Source organism: Anopheles cruzii, chromosome 2 (assembly GCF_943734635.1).
Source record: "Anopheles cruzii chromosome 2, idAnoCruzAS_RS32_06, whole genome shotgun sequence".
Lineage (NCBI taxonomy): Eukaryota > Metazoa > Arthropoda > Insecta > Diptera > Culicidae > Anopheles > Anopheles cruzii.
In genome coordinates, this window is record NC_069144.1 from 11143310 (window position 1) to 11153414 (window position 10105).

The 10105-nt window shown below is 45.6% G+C and overlaps 2 protein-coding genes across 2 annotated transcripts; both read left to right on the forward strand.

The window, feature by feature from the left end:
- Positions 1–6983: 6983 nt before the first annotated feature.
- LOC128267331 (small nuclear ribonucleoprotein Sm D3) lies at positions 6984–7835 on the forward strand. The gene has a single exon (XM_053004141.1). The coding sequence runs from the start codon at positions 7066–7068 to the stop codon at positions 7495–7497; it is 432 nt and encodes a 143-aa protein (XP_052860101.1). The 5' UTR covers positions 6984–7065; the 3' UTR covers positions 7498–7835.
- A 165-nt stretch (positions 7836–8000) lies between these two features.
- LOC128267324 (nitrilase and fragile histidine triad fusion protein NitFhit) lies at positions 8001–9774 on the forward strand. Its single transcript, XM_053004133.1, has 4 exons — positions 8001–8327; positions 8397–8771; positions 8845–9349; positions 9407–9774. Exons 1-4 carry the CDS (start codon positions 8121–8123, stop codon positions 9754–9756), a joined length of 1437 nt encoding a protein of 478 aa, XP_052860093.1. The 5' UTR covers positions 8001–8120; the 3' UTR covers positions 9757–9774.
- Positions 9775–10105: the final 331 nt, after the last annotated feature.

A 10105-nucleotide genomic window follows, 5' to 3' on the forward strand; every position in this document is an offset into this window, starting at 1 on the left:
AGAACATTAGTATAACAGAACGTAACTGGCTTAATAGACAGAAACAAAACAAACAAATACACACGAAAAATGCTTAGCGAGAAACTGATGATAATTGTACGTAAATGATACCCAAAAGAAAGGGCGACAGAGGGTTGAATAAGTAGAAAATTTGGAAATTACGAGCAATGTGTTTGAGTATGATGTGTTCACAGCCGCTGATGAGTGAGGGACTTGACAAGATTTCGCTCGTTGCAAATGAATAGTTCTTCTGACTGCTGGGAATTTTGCTAGTGTGCTTCGCTGTTGGCCGATGCTGAGAGCATTATGTGTCTTCGATCCTTCGCAATCCGTCGACTCGTCTCGTTCACTTTACGTTGGTTGTTCCGTTGCGTGTGTTCCGTTCTTTAATCGTTTTGTATCATCGCCAATGCTGCTGAGCGATTCGTTAAAATGGTTCGGTACACCATAGTGTTAGTTCATTGTTGGTCACGGAGGCGGCACTCGGTGACATCTACACTTGTAGTTGCGGCTTGTAGACTACCATGCTGTGAAACAGCAAAACAATAGTCCCTCGTGCAACTTATGTCAACCTGAAAAGACAATGCAGTAAAATCTGTTAGTTCTTCCACGATTTCATTCACAAAACAGACGAAGATAGATTCCTTTTTTCAATTAAAACTACGATGGTTTATGGCGCAGTAGCGATTAAAGCAAGGGTTACAAACTACGGATCCTCACTATAACAAAGACAACGACAAAGACAGAGAAAATGCGTAGGTAGGCTCTAGTGTCTTCCAAGTGTTGCAAACATTTCAAGCGGCACCATCAATTGGAACGGGCAAGGTCACGTAGCTATCCATCAAGACGACTAATTTGGCCAAACGTATTCTATTTATTTCTTAAAGATGTGCCATGATGTGTCATTACTGATTCAATTGATGCCTTTGGGCACAGCTTTAAATTGTTTCACACGATTCGCTGCGCGCCAAAGCGGATTTTGACTCTAACCCACGCTTCTAAAGCAAACAGCTAGCCTCGGGTTGGGCAAGGAGTCGCCAGACTACGAGTCAGCTACAATGGGGAAGGAAATACTAATAAACACGTGCAGTGTTACCGGTGCACGGTTCGACACGATACGACGTTTCCAATTACGCTTGGATACGTACACGTGTTTTAATTTTCTTGTCCATTCCAACGATCGGATTACGCTTGTTTTGCAACGACAGTTATTTGTTCTGCTTAACGGAAGGTTTGTGGAACATTTCGTTGGTCTGCTTCAGTCCCGGCTGACGGATTTAACGCGATTATTGGCTACAGTGCCATAATGTTGCAAAATTTGCTGTTATCGATTACGGAAATGATAACGAGAGCTGTTTCGACAATCATTTCCCATTGCGTCAGAGAGTGCATTTGGACGAGGGTCGTTGGTGCAGTTGAAATCGGCAAAAGAAATTGAATACCGAAAAAACATTTAAGAAAGTTACGACAGTTTTGATGGCTTAGATTTGTTTGCACGAAGTGGTTCCAAAGACTTTGAAATGCCTTTTAATGCGAAGTGCTCACTGTAGCGGATCTCGCATTCGACAACCCCCTGAATGAACCTCGAATAGATCGGTGCAGCACGAGTAACTTTGAAGACGATGCTCATAAGCGGAACCAAGTGCCCAAGCGAGGGCGCCCCCGTATTGCGGTTTCAACGTCCGATCCGAATATCGGATCCGTTACTTGAACTAGTGAGCACCCCAGAACCGAGTTGCCACTCCACAATTTCAATCGAACTGTGATCGAGGGGAGCTGCAAGAATGGATGGAATCGGCCTAATTTTGAAGATCAATATAAATGCCATAGACGGAGTGTGATTGAGTGAGGAACAGTCACAGAGCGACTAAAAGTTACGAAGGGACAATATTTTGAGAGGATTCTATAGTCGATAACCCTTTCTATCTGACGATCAAAGACGAAAAATAAAAGATGAACGATCATTCAGAACGAAACATGGTTAGGGCGATCCGCACGATTGCTAGCATCTTCTCCACCGAATGGCGACAAAAAATCGCGACCACACACACCGCAAATCGTTTCATTTTTCAGTGCGGTGAACCGCCTTGAGACACTCGACTACTATCTGCGGCGCGTATAACCCCACCGATGCTCCCTCATTTTGGCTGGTTTACGGCCCCGCGCGTCGACTGTATCATTACTCCTGTTTCTTTTTTATTCTTATAGCATTTTTAATACGCAGTAGAGCAATGGTAACGGCGCCCCGACCGCCAAACATTATGAGGTTCAAGAGGCCGAGAGAGCTGATCGACGTTAGAGGAATGTATACGCGGGCGGAGGCAACAGGTCAGTAGTTGAGCAATGTGCGCGCCTCGGTTTGGAGGTGTGTGTGTGTGTTTTCGACCGTTTCGTCGTTCGTTGTTCGTGTTGATGTTATGTTGTCGATTGGCGCCGGCACCGGGTGTTGCGGGTTGACCATGACATGCCGCACGAGAGAGGAAGCATGGTTTACTTATGTATGACTCCTGCGGGGTTGTGGGGTTCGTTTGTTGTTTTACCTACGTCAAGTGTCGCACTAAACACTATTTTGCGGAACATTCTACGCCTTTGACCGGTGCCGGATAACGACACAAACAAGTGCCATTATGCAGGTAAAGCATCTTGAGGGTTGTCGATGAACCGATTGGCCGGTACGGTATTGCAACTTCCGTTATGTTTCTTCTAGGAGTTCCGTAGATAGCATATGTTGTGGCGTGGAACTAAGCTGGGGATTCCGAGCACGGGAGTTCACATGAGGAATCACTTTGTTCCTCACAAACACAGTCGTGCCCTCGTGCTCAGCAGAGTGTAACAACAATCCAACCTCAACAATCCACCATGGAGGATATGATGACGATTTGCGCACTTCAACTTGGCCACGATCAAATCCGTGCAGAGCCCGTCATAACGCCCGTTCTGGTGAATAGGCTGACGCTGTGACGAGGTCCTGCGCCTGGACCAAAAAGAAATCGATTGTACACAAGTACAAAAAGAGCACCAATCTTCCACTATCCAAATTAGCTGCTTTAGAAGAGAACGTTTCCATCGCTATGGCAACAGGGCTATGTAGACTTTGTTGCCGTGAAGTAACAAATATAGAACCAGGTATACAATGTATTATCAGTTCGCGTGTAGGTGAAGATGGCCCACTGCAACACATTTCGAGCATGCGACCCTTTTGTTTCTTCTTGCCTGCCACCAAACGGAGCACTATAGGCTCGAACTCGAATTGATCCTAAAAGACACTTCAAAAGGTAAAGATCGCACCGTTTTGCTCCTTGAATTGCACATTGAAAAAGGGCTTTCGAAAGATTGATTGGCTATTAGAAGAGCATAAATCATTGACATCAACGCACACTTGAGCGCATTGGCCGAAATGCTCTCTCACAATGTGAACGCCGCCGTATGATGTTCGATTAGATGTCCATCGAAACAGAGAGAAACAGTCGACCAAAGACGCACTAGGGGTTTTGTGAGATTGCATTTCGCGGATGATTGGCCATGGTTCCATACGATATATAAACATTATTTTTAACTCGGCTACGCCTATCTGAAAAACGTCCGACGGATAACTGTAAAAACAATATGCAGGCTAGCACTTGCACCAGCAACGGACGTGTATGGGTGCGGCCATTTCCTATTTCGGGGACTTTGTTGGCATTTCTTTTGCTTTCTCTCATTGCATCAACATGACACATTCGCCGTACGGAATCGGGGAAGGCCGGAGGAAAGGGTGGGAATGAAAGAATTTTTCATGCGATTTTATCCGGAAGGAAGTAAATTTGGGACGAAGAACGACCAATCCCTTTTAGTGTTGTGCAACAGCGTTACCAATGCTAATAACTAAGCTAATCGTAGCTAATCTATATCATGCACCGTCTGCCAGATATCTTGAAAATGATGCAGAGGATAAACATCTTTGTTCCACGTGACGATCTCTGGCGGACAGTAAATTGGCAACGTTTGCGTTGTGACGTTGAGACATTTTTTCGACTGGCAAATAACACATTACGCCCTCTTTCGATGCCACCCCGACGTCACAGTTGCTCGACAATCGTTAAGAATAATAAAGCGACCGGCAAAAATAACCACTGCGATGAATTTTCTCTGGCCTAACATATGCGAATATCTGAGCCGGTAGTCTCCGTGTTGAGGTTGTCCTTTAACGGTGCAAAATCAGAGGTGGCACGTACAAGAAAGAGAAAGAAAAGGAGAACGAGAGAGAGAGAGAGGGAAGGAGAAAGAACGAGCGACCGAAAAAGAGAGACGTATGAAATAAAGTAATAGTGCAGAGAGGAATAGAAATAAACGTAGCTGTGATATACAAAGACAGCATTCTCTTTCCATTCTCAACGCAGCCTCTAAGATGTCCATCTAACTCCTGTGTGTTTGGCCTGCATTCATCGTTGCGGTTCAGTTACCAGCTAGTTACAATTCTTCCTTTCCAGATGTACCAAAAGCGAGAAAATTGGCAAAATGTGTATCCGTGCTGATTTTCCCAAACATTTCCAACAGAAGAACCGGCTAGCAAACATACTAATCTGAAGTAGGGTTGAGACGGAGCATTGAGTCATTCAGAAGGCCAAGAGTGCTACTTCTAGCGTTCATTAGCTTTAATAGACCGCGAATGAGTAGTCGTCAATAAATAAGCTGACCGGCCAAAATTAACGTAACTATGGACCTAGCGATGGTATGGGGAGAAATAACAGCCGATTCCCATTGGGGGACTCGTTCGGGTTGGACATATCAAGCAATGAATCAAACAGCATGAATCATATGGGCGTAGGCATTATTGTATTGCCAAGGGCTCCGGCAGTCTCGTAACCGATCCTTTCACAATTTCTCCATCTCACACCGAATAATATTTTGCTTTGCTTGACACAATAACCTAATGAAAATAAGAACCCTTTAGTGATTTCCATATTCGAAAAGGGCACCCGTAAACTACACAACAAGGATCCGGTACCGAATTATCCTGATTCTTTTAATAGGGTGTTGAGTGTAGATCTGACAGCGCCTGTCAACCCCACCAAATTCGACAGCAGAGTTCGGAACGTCAGAATCTAGAAGGCTAAGGACAAAAAAAAATGCTTTCTTCACCGCATGCCCGCACTGGCACTTTTCTTCACAACCGCTATGCATCTGGCACACACACTTACACGCTGCCACCACTATTAGCACAGAAATATTTGTACGTTGTTGGCATCGTTTTTTTCTGCCTCATCCCGAATCCGCTTAGGTGGCGGCGCCTGCGGCGGCGACGGTGCTGTTAAGAACTTTTTTTTCTAGCCCAAACGTGCGACTTGGGGAGAGGGCCGAAAAAGAGATTAGGGGGACAGATTTCGTCACATGCATTGGCAACACTTTTGGCTCACACTAGCAACATTAGCAACAACGACGGAAAACCGTGCCCATACACGGCAACGCGGTTGCAGGACGAGGGCGGTGGCAGCAGTATGCAATGCAGCAGATATCGATCTAGAATGCGATTGAAAATATTCTTCGCTTCTTGCTCTTTGTTGTCACTTTTTCCAATCTCTTCCGCCAGCCTTCTTCGTTATCTCTCGCAACGTTGCAACCGACAGAGCACAAAAGAAAATGTGCGAGGAAAAAAGGGAACAAACATTTTCACTTCGCGTTTCGTGCACGCACCTTTTTTCTCTTATCACACATGGAAGATGACGGTAGCGATGACGATGAGTGGTGATGATGGAGATGAGGCGCTACACCCGTTCCGAACGGCATACATAAATTTTATTTACACACCGTTCCGTCCTTCACCAGCACTTGAGATGGTCGCCGCAGTTGTGAAACAATCGATATCGGAACGGAATGAGCAATCGAAATCCAGTATCGCGGAATCGCACACGCCTAGTCTGAGTGCTCCTAATTCCTATCGAAACATTCGATCCCTTTGCTTTTGCTCACTACGTCTCGACACACGAACTACGAACCGATCACGGCGAAGATTCTTTGCGATGTCTGTGGCAGTGGCGTAAGTTCAGCGACACAACGGTTACACCGTCGCCGATGGTGTAAGTCGCTGCTGTCATTTGGACGGTGTAATTGATGAAACTAAAAATAGAGATAAATGCTACGATTTAATCAAATCCAATACTAAATGCTGCATATGATGGTTTTTTATTTCGTACACTCGACTTAGAGCAAACATTTTCATACATGGAAGCAATTGCCCGACTTCAACTTATGTCATCGTCTGTGCTATCGTCACATGTTCCGAATGCTTCCGAAGGGCCGTTGAATGTACGCAGAATAGTCTCTAAGCAAAAATCGATGTCCTGCTCATTGCGGCACGGTGCTATGGCGTACAGGAGCGACTTCAACACTGTTGGCTCGTGGTAAATGGGAAGGGTCAAAATACCGAAGAACGTGGACTGAAAGACACAGTAGAAGCAAGAGGGTTGATTAAGGCACAGATTGTTGGCTTAGCGTGCAAAGCAGACATACTCGTAAGATGGCTCTCATGCCACAAAAAGAACTATTTTGTGAGGCCAGTCGCAAGCCCTTTATGAATTTATCCCAGTCGTGATTAGTAACAGTTGCTCGGAAGAACTCGAACCATTTCATTCGGCTAAATGCAGACTGAAAGTGCAGGGTAGAGTTGAGTTGATCGAGCACGCTCGAGCTGCAGATAGTGTAACCCGCTGGCGGTCGAGGCTCCTGTGGTTGCTCCAAGAGGTTTAGAGCGTGTTTAAGTTTCCTTCGAGATACTTTGAACTTTAACTTAGGATGTGGTTTGCGGCCTCTTTTACTCGGTGCCATTAGTTCCTTTTACTGGGAGTTTCGTTGGTAAACAAACACAAGAGCGAAACTTGACAGCGACCAAAAGGTGTAACCATTACTCCACAGTTGAGGAGCAACGTAGTATAGCATTTTTCATTGGCCCCGCTGTCACTTTGGCAGACAGATTGTTTTGAAGCCATTTGCCGCTTGCAGCATCGTGAGCACGTCCTAGGAAGGAAAGCATAGCGAAAGATCCGCGTAAAGCCAGCGTAAAGCCAGAGTAAGCAATTGTACTGAATCATGTCCATTGGTGTGCCAATCAAAGTTTTGCACGAGGCTGAAGGCCACATAGTTACGTGCGAAACCATTACGGGCGAAGTGTACCGCGGGAAGCTGATTGAAGCCGAAGACAACATGAACTGCCAGATGACACAGGTTACCGTAACCTATCGCGATGGCCGGGTGGCCAATCTGGAGAATGTATACATCCGAGGCTCGAAGATACGTTTTCTCATACTTCCGGACATGCTGAAGAATGCGCCAATGTTTAAAAAGCAAGGTGCGAAAACGGGCACTGCCGGCCGCGGCAAGTCGGCGATCCTTCGAGCGCAAGCGGCTCGTGGGAGAGGGCGTGGAGCGGGCGGAGGAGGAGGCGGAGGCCGTGGCGGCAACAAAGGAGGCTGGCAGGGCCAAGGACAACAATCTTCTGGCCGTGGACGTGGTGGACTATAGAAGCTGTCTTGATCGCGTAGTTTTAAGTGCGAAATATGTATTTTAAGGACACGTTCAGGATGTTTCTCAGGTATGGTTTCTTTGGAACCAGCTGTCCATACACTACGTTTATGGAACTTTTGGCGAACCGTAGACCGAATCCAGATCATACGAAGAGCAAAACATGTATAAAAATACACAACCAACAAGAAACATACAAGTAATAATCACAGCAGCATCAAAAGAACATTCTCCTCTATAATGTACTCACATCCTATCTTACAGCTGCGGTTGTAGATAACTTCTAACATCTTTCTACAACTCAAAAATCAATTATAATAATGAAAAATTATGAGTGAAATAAAAAAGAATTCTTTCAATCGAAGCGTATCTTTTAGCTTTTACTCGTGAGAACTGGAGCCGATGTATAAACCTGCGAAATGCCAGTGGGATGGAAATGTATAACAGAAATTGGACGCACTTTTTGGTTCAAAACATCACTGGTGGAGATTAGAAAATAATAATTTTATTAGATAAGGTCAACAAACCGGAACGTTCGTATTTTTCAGAACATTACAATCGTCCTAGCATACCTAAACGAGTGGAATCTCTGACTGTTAGAGAATACACGGTACAGTTGATCCATGTTTTCATCAATACGAAAATCCCTTCTTCGACTCAACGTTCAAGCGGTGCGGATATCGGCAAAAAATAGCCTACGAGGAATGGCGCTAGAGTCCAGCCGGGTGCCCCGTATTGCCGTGGCACAGATGCGAGCCACCAACGATAAGCAACACAATCTGATGCAAGTGCAAACTATAGTGGAGCGTGCCAAAGCGAAAGATGTTCAGGTGAGATGGTTTTGGGTGGATCCGCTCCAGCTACTGGTAATATCTCTTTTCACTGACCATGTCGCCCAGTTTATATTTTTTCCAGAATGCTGCGATTACGTTGGAACACACCGCGCGGAAACGTTGCAGCTATCCGAACCTTTAACTGGTTCAACGGTGCAGCAATACAAACAGTTGGCACAAGAGAACAATATCTGGTTATCGTTTGGTGGGATCCACGAGAGCATAATTGACTCAGCGGATCCGCAGGGAAAGGTTGAAAATATTTTCAACACTCATATAGTCATCAACAACGACGGAGTGCTAGTCGCAAGCTACCGGAAGTTGCACTTGTTCAATGTGGTCACACCGGAATTTAAATTCCGCGAATCGGAAACAGTTAAAGGCGGTCCTGAGCTTGTGCCGCCTGTTGAATCTCCTGTCGGAAGGATAGGACTGCAAATTGTACGTTCAACTAGTTTTCCCCTAAAATTACTACAACTTAGGCGATCTCTCTTTCTCAATACGACGATTTTAGTGTTACGATATGCGGTTTGCCGAGGCGAGCACGATCCTCCGGAAGCAGGGAGCGGAAATATTGACCTATCCTTCCGCTTTCGCCGTTTCTACGGGTCGTGCACACTGGGAGGTACTTCTGCGCGCTCGGGCAATCGAAAATCAGTGCTTCGTCGTGGCCGCTGCTCAGATCGGATTCCACAACAAGAAACGCGAAAGCTACGGTCACGCTATGGTGGTTAACCCGTGGGGAGAAATCCTGGCGGAAGCGGGGGATCACCTAGATGTTGTCGTCGCAGAGCTAGATTTTAACAAACTACGCAGTGTGCGCTCGAATATGCCCTGTTTCGATCATCGCAGAGATGACGTGTACAACCTTTCCATCCTCAAGCACCTTTCTCTAAAGAGCGGGGCGTCGACAAAAGAGGAATTTAAGTTTGGCAAAATCCCGATACACCCTGAGACGATATTTTATGTGTCTGAACATTGTTTCGCCTTCACAAACATTCGCTGTGTGGTTCCAGGACGTAAGTTACTACAGCATTTTAGTGGAACGATTGGTTTAACGATTTTTGCTTTTACAGATGTGTTGGTAACGACGAGAAGGCCAGCCGCTCGGCTGCCGGATCTTACTCCGCCAGAAATTAGTGACTTTTTTCAAGTGGTATGCAAGGTGCAGAAAGTAGCGGAACGTTTATACGATGCCACCTCCTCCACTGTTACCGTGCAAGATGGACCGGAAGCAGGGCAAACCGTGTTCCACGTACACTGCCATGTAATGCCACGGCATGTCGGCGATTTTCCGGAAAACGATCAAATCTACGGCGAACTGAATCGGCACGATAAGGAGCCAGAACGCCCGAAGCGGACGATTGAGGAAATGATTGCCGAAGCGAAACTATTATCCGATGAGCTTTCCCGAATGGGACTATAGGGGGCCCGTTTTAGTTATTTTCGGGTAATATTCGTTACTTTTGTTGATATTTTTTAGTTATTTGAGTTGAATAAAGTTGAATTTGCTTACATTCTTGATTTGGTGTTAATTCGTCTGTCGTGTTGGAAATGCGAAGACCTGTTAATCGACCTGCGAAGACCTGCTCAAACTGTTAATAGCTTAACTAGACAGAATTATTCTGCCTACGCCGAGCCGCATTAAACATTCTATGTTTGTTGAAGGTATCGATTCGATACACACAAAAAACCCCTCAAGTGAATTCTACCAAGACGAACGTTGAATCAACTCTGTCCGATTACTGGTGGACCGCAGTAAACTTGCTCCTGGA

Coding starts and splice junctions, on each gene's coding strand:
- LOC128267331 (XM_053004141.1), top strand. CDS start 7,066: ATGTCCATTGGTGTGCCAATCAAAGTTTTGCACGAGGCTGAAGGCCAC.
- LOC128267324 (XM_053004133.1), top strand. CDS start 8,121: ATGTTTTCATCAATACGAAAATCCCTTCTTCGACTCAACGTTCAAGCG. Junction 8,772..8,844: donor GAAGGATAGGACTGCAAATT/GTACGTTCAACT, acceptor CGACGATTTTAG/TGTTACGATATGCGGTTTGC. Junction 9,350..9,406: donor TCGCTGTGTGGTTCCAGGAC/GTAAGTTACTAC, acceptor TTGCTTTTACAG/ATGTGTTGGTAACGACGAGA.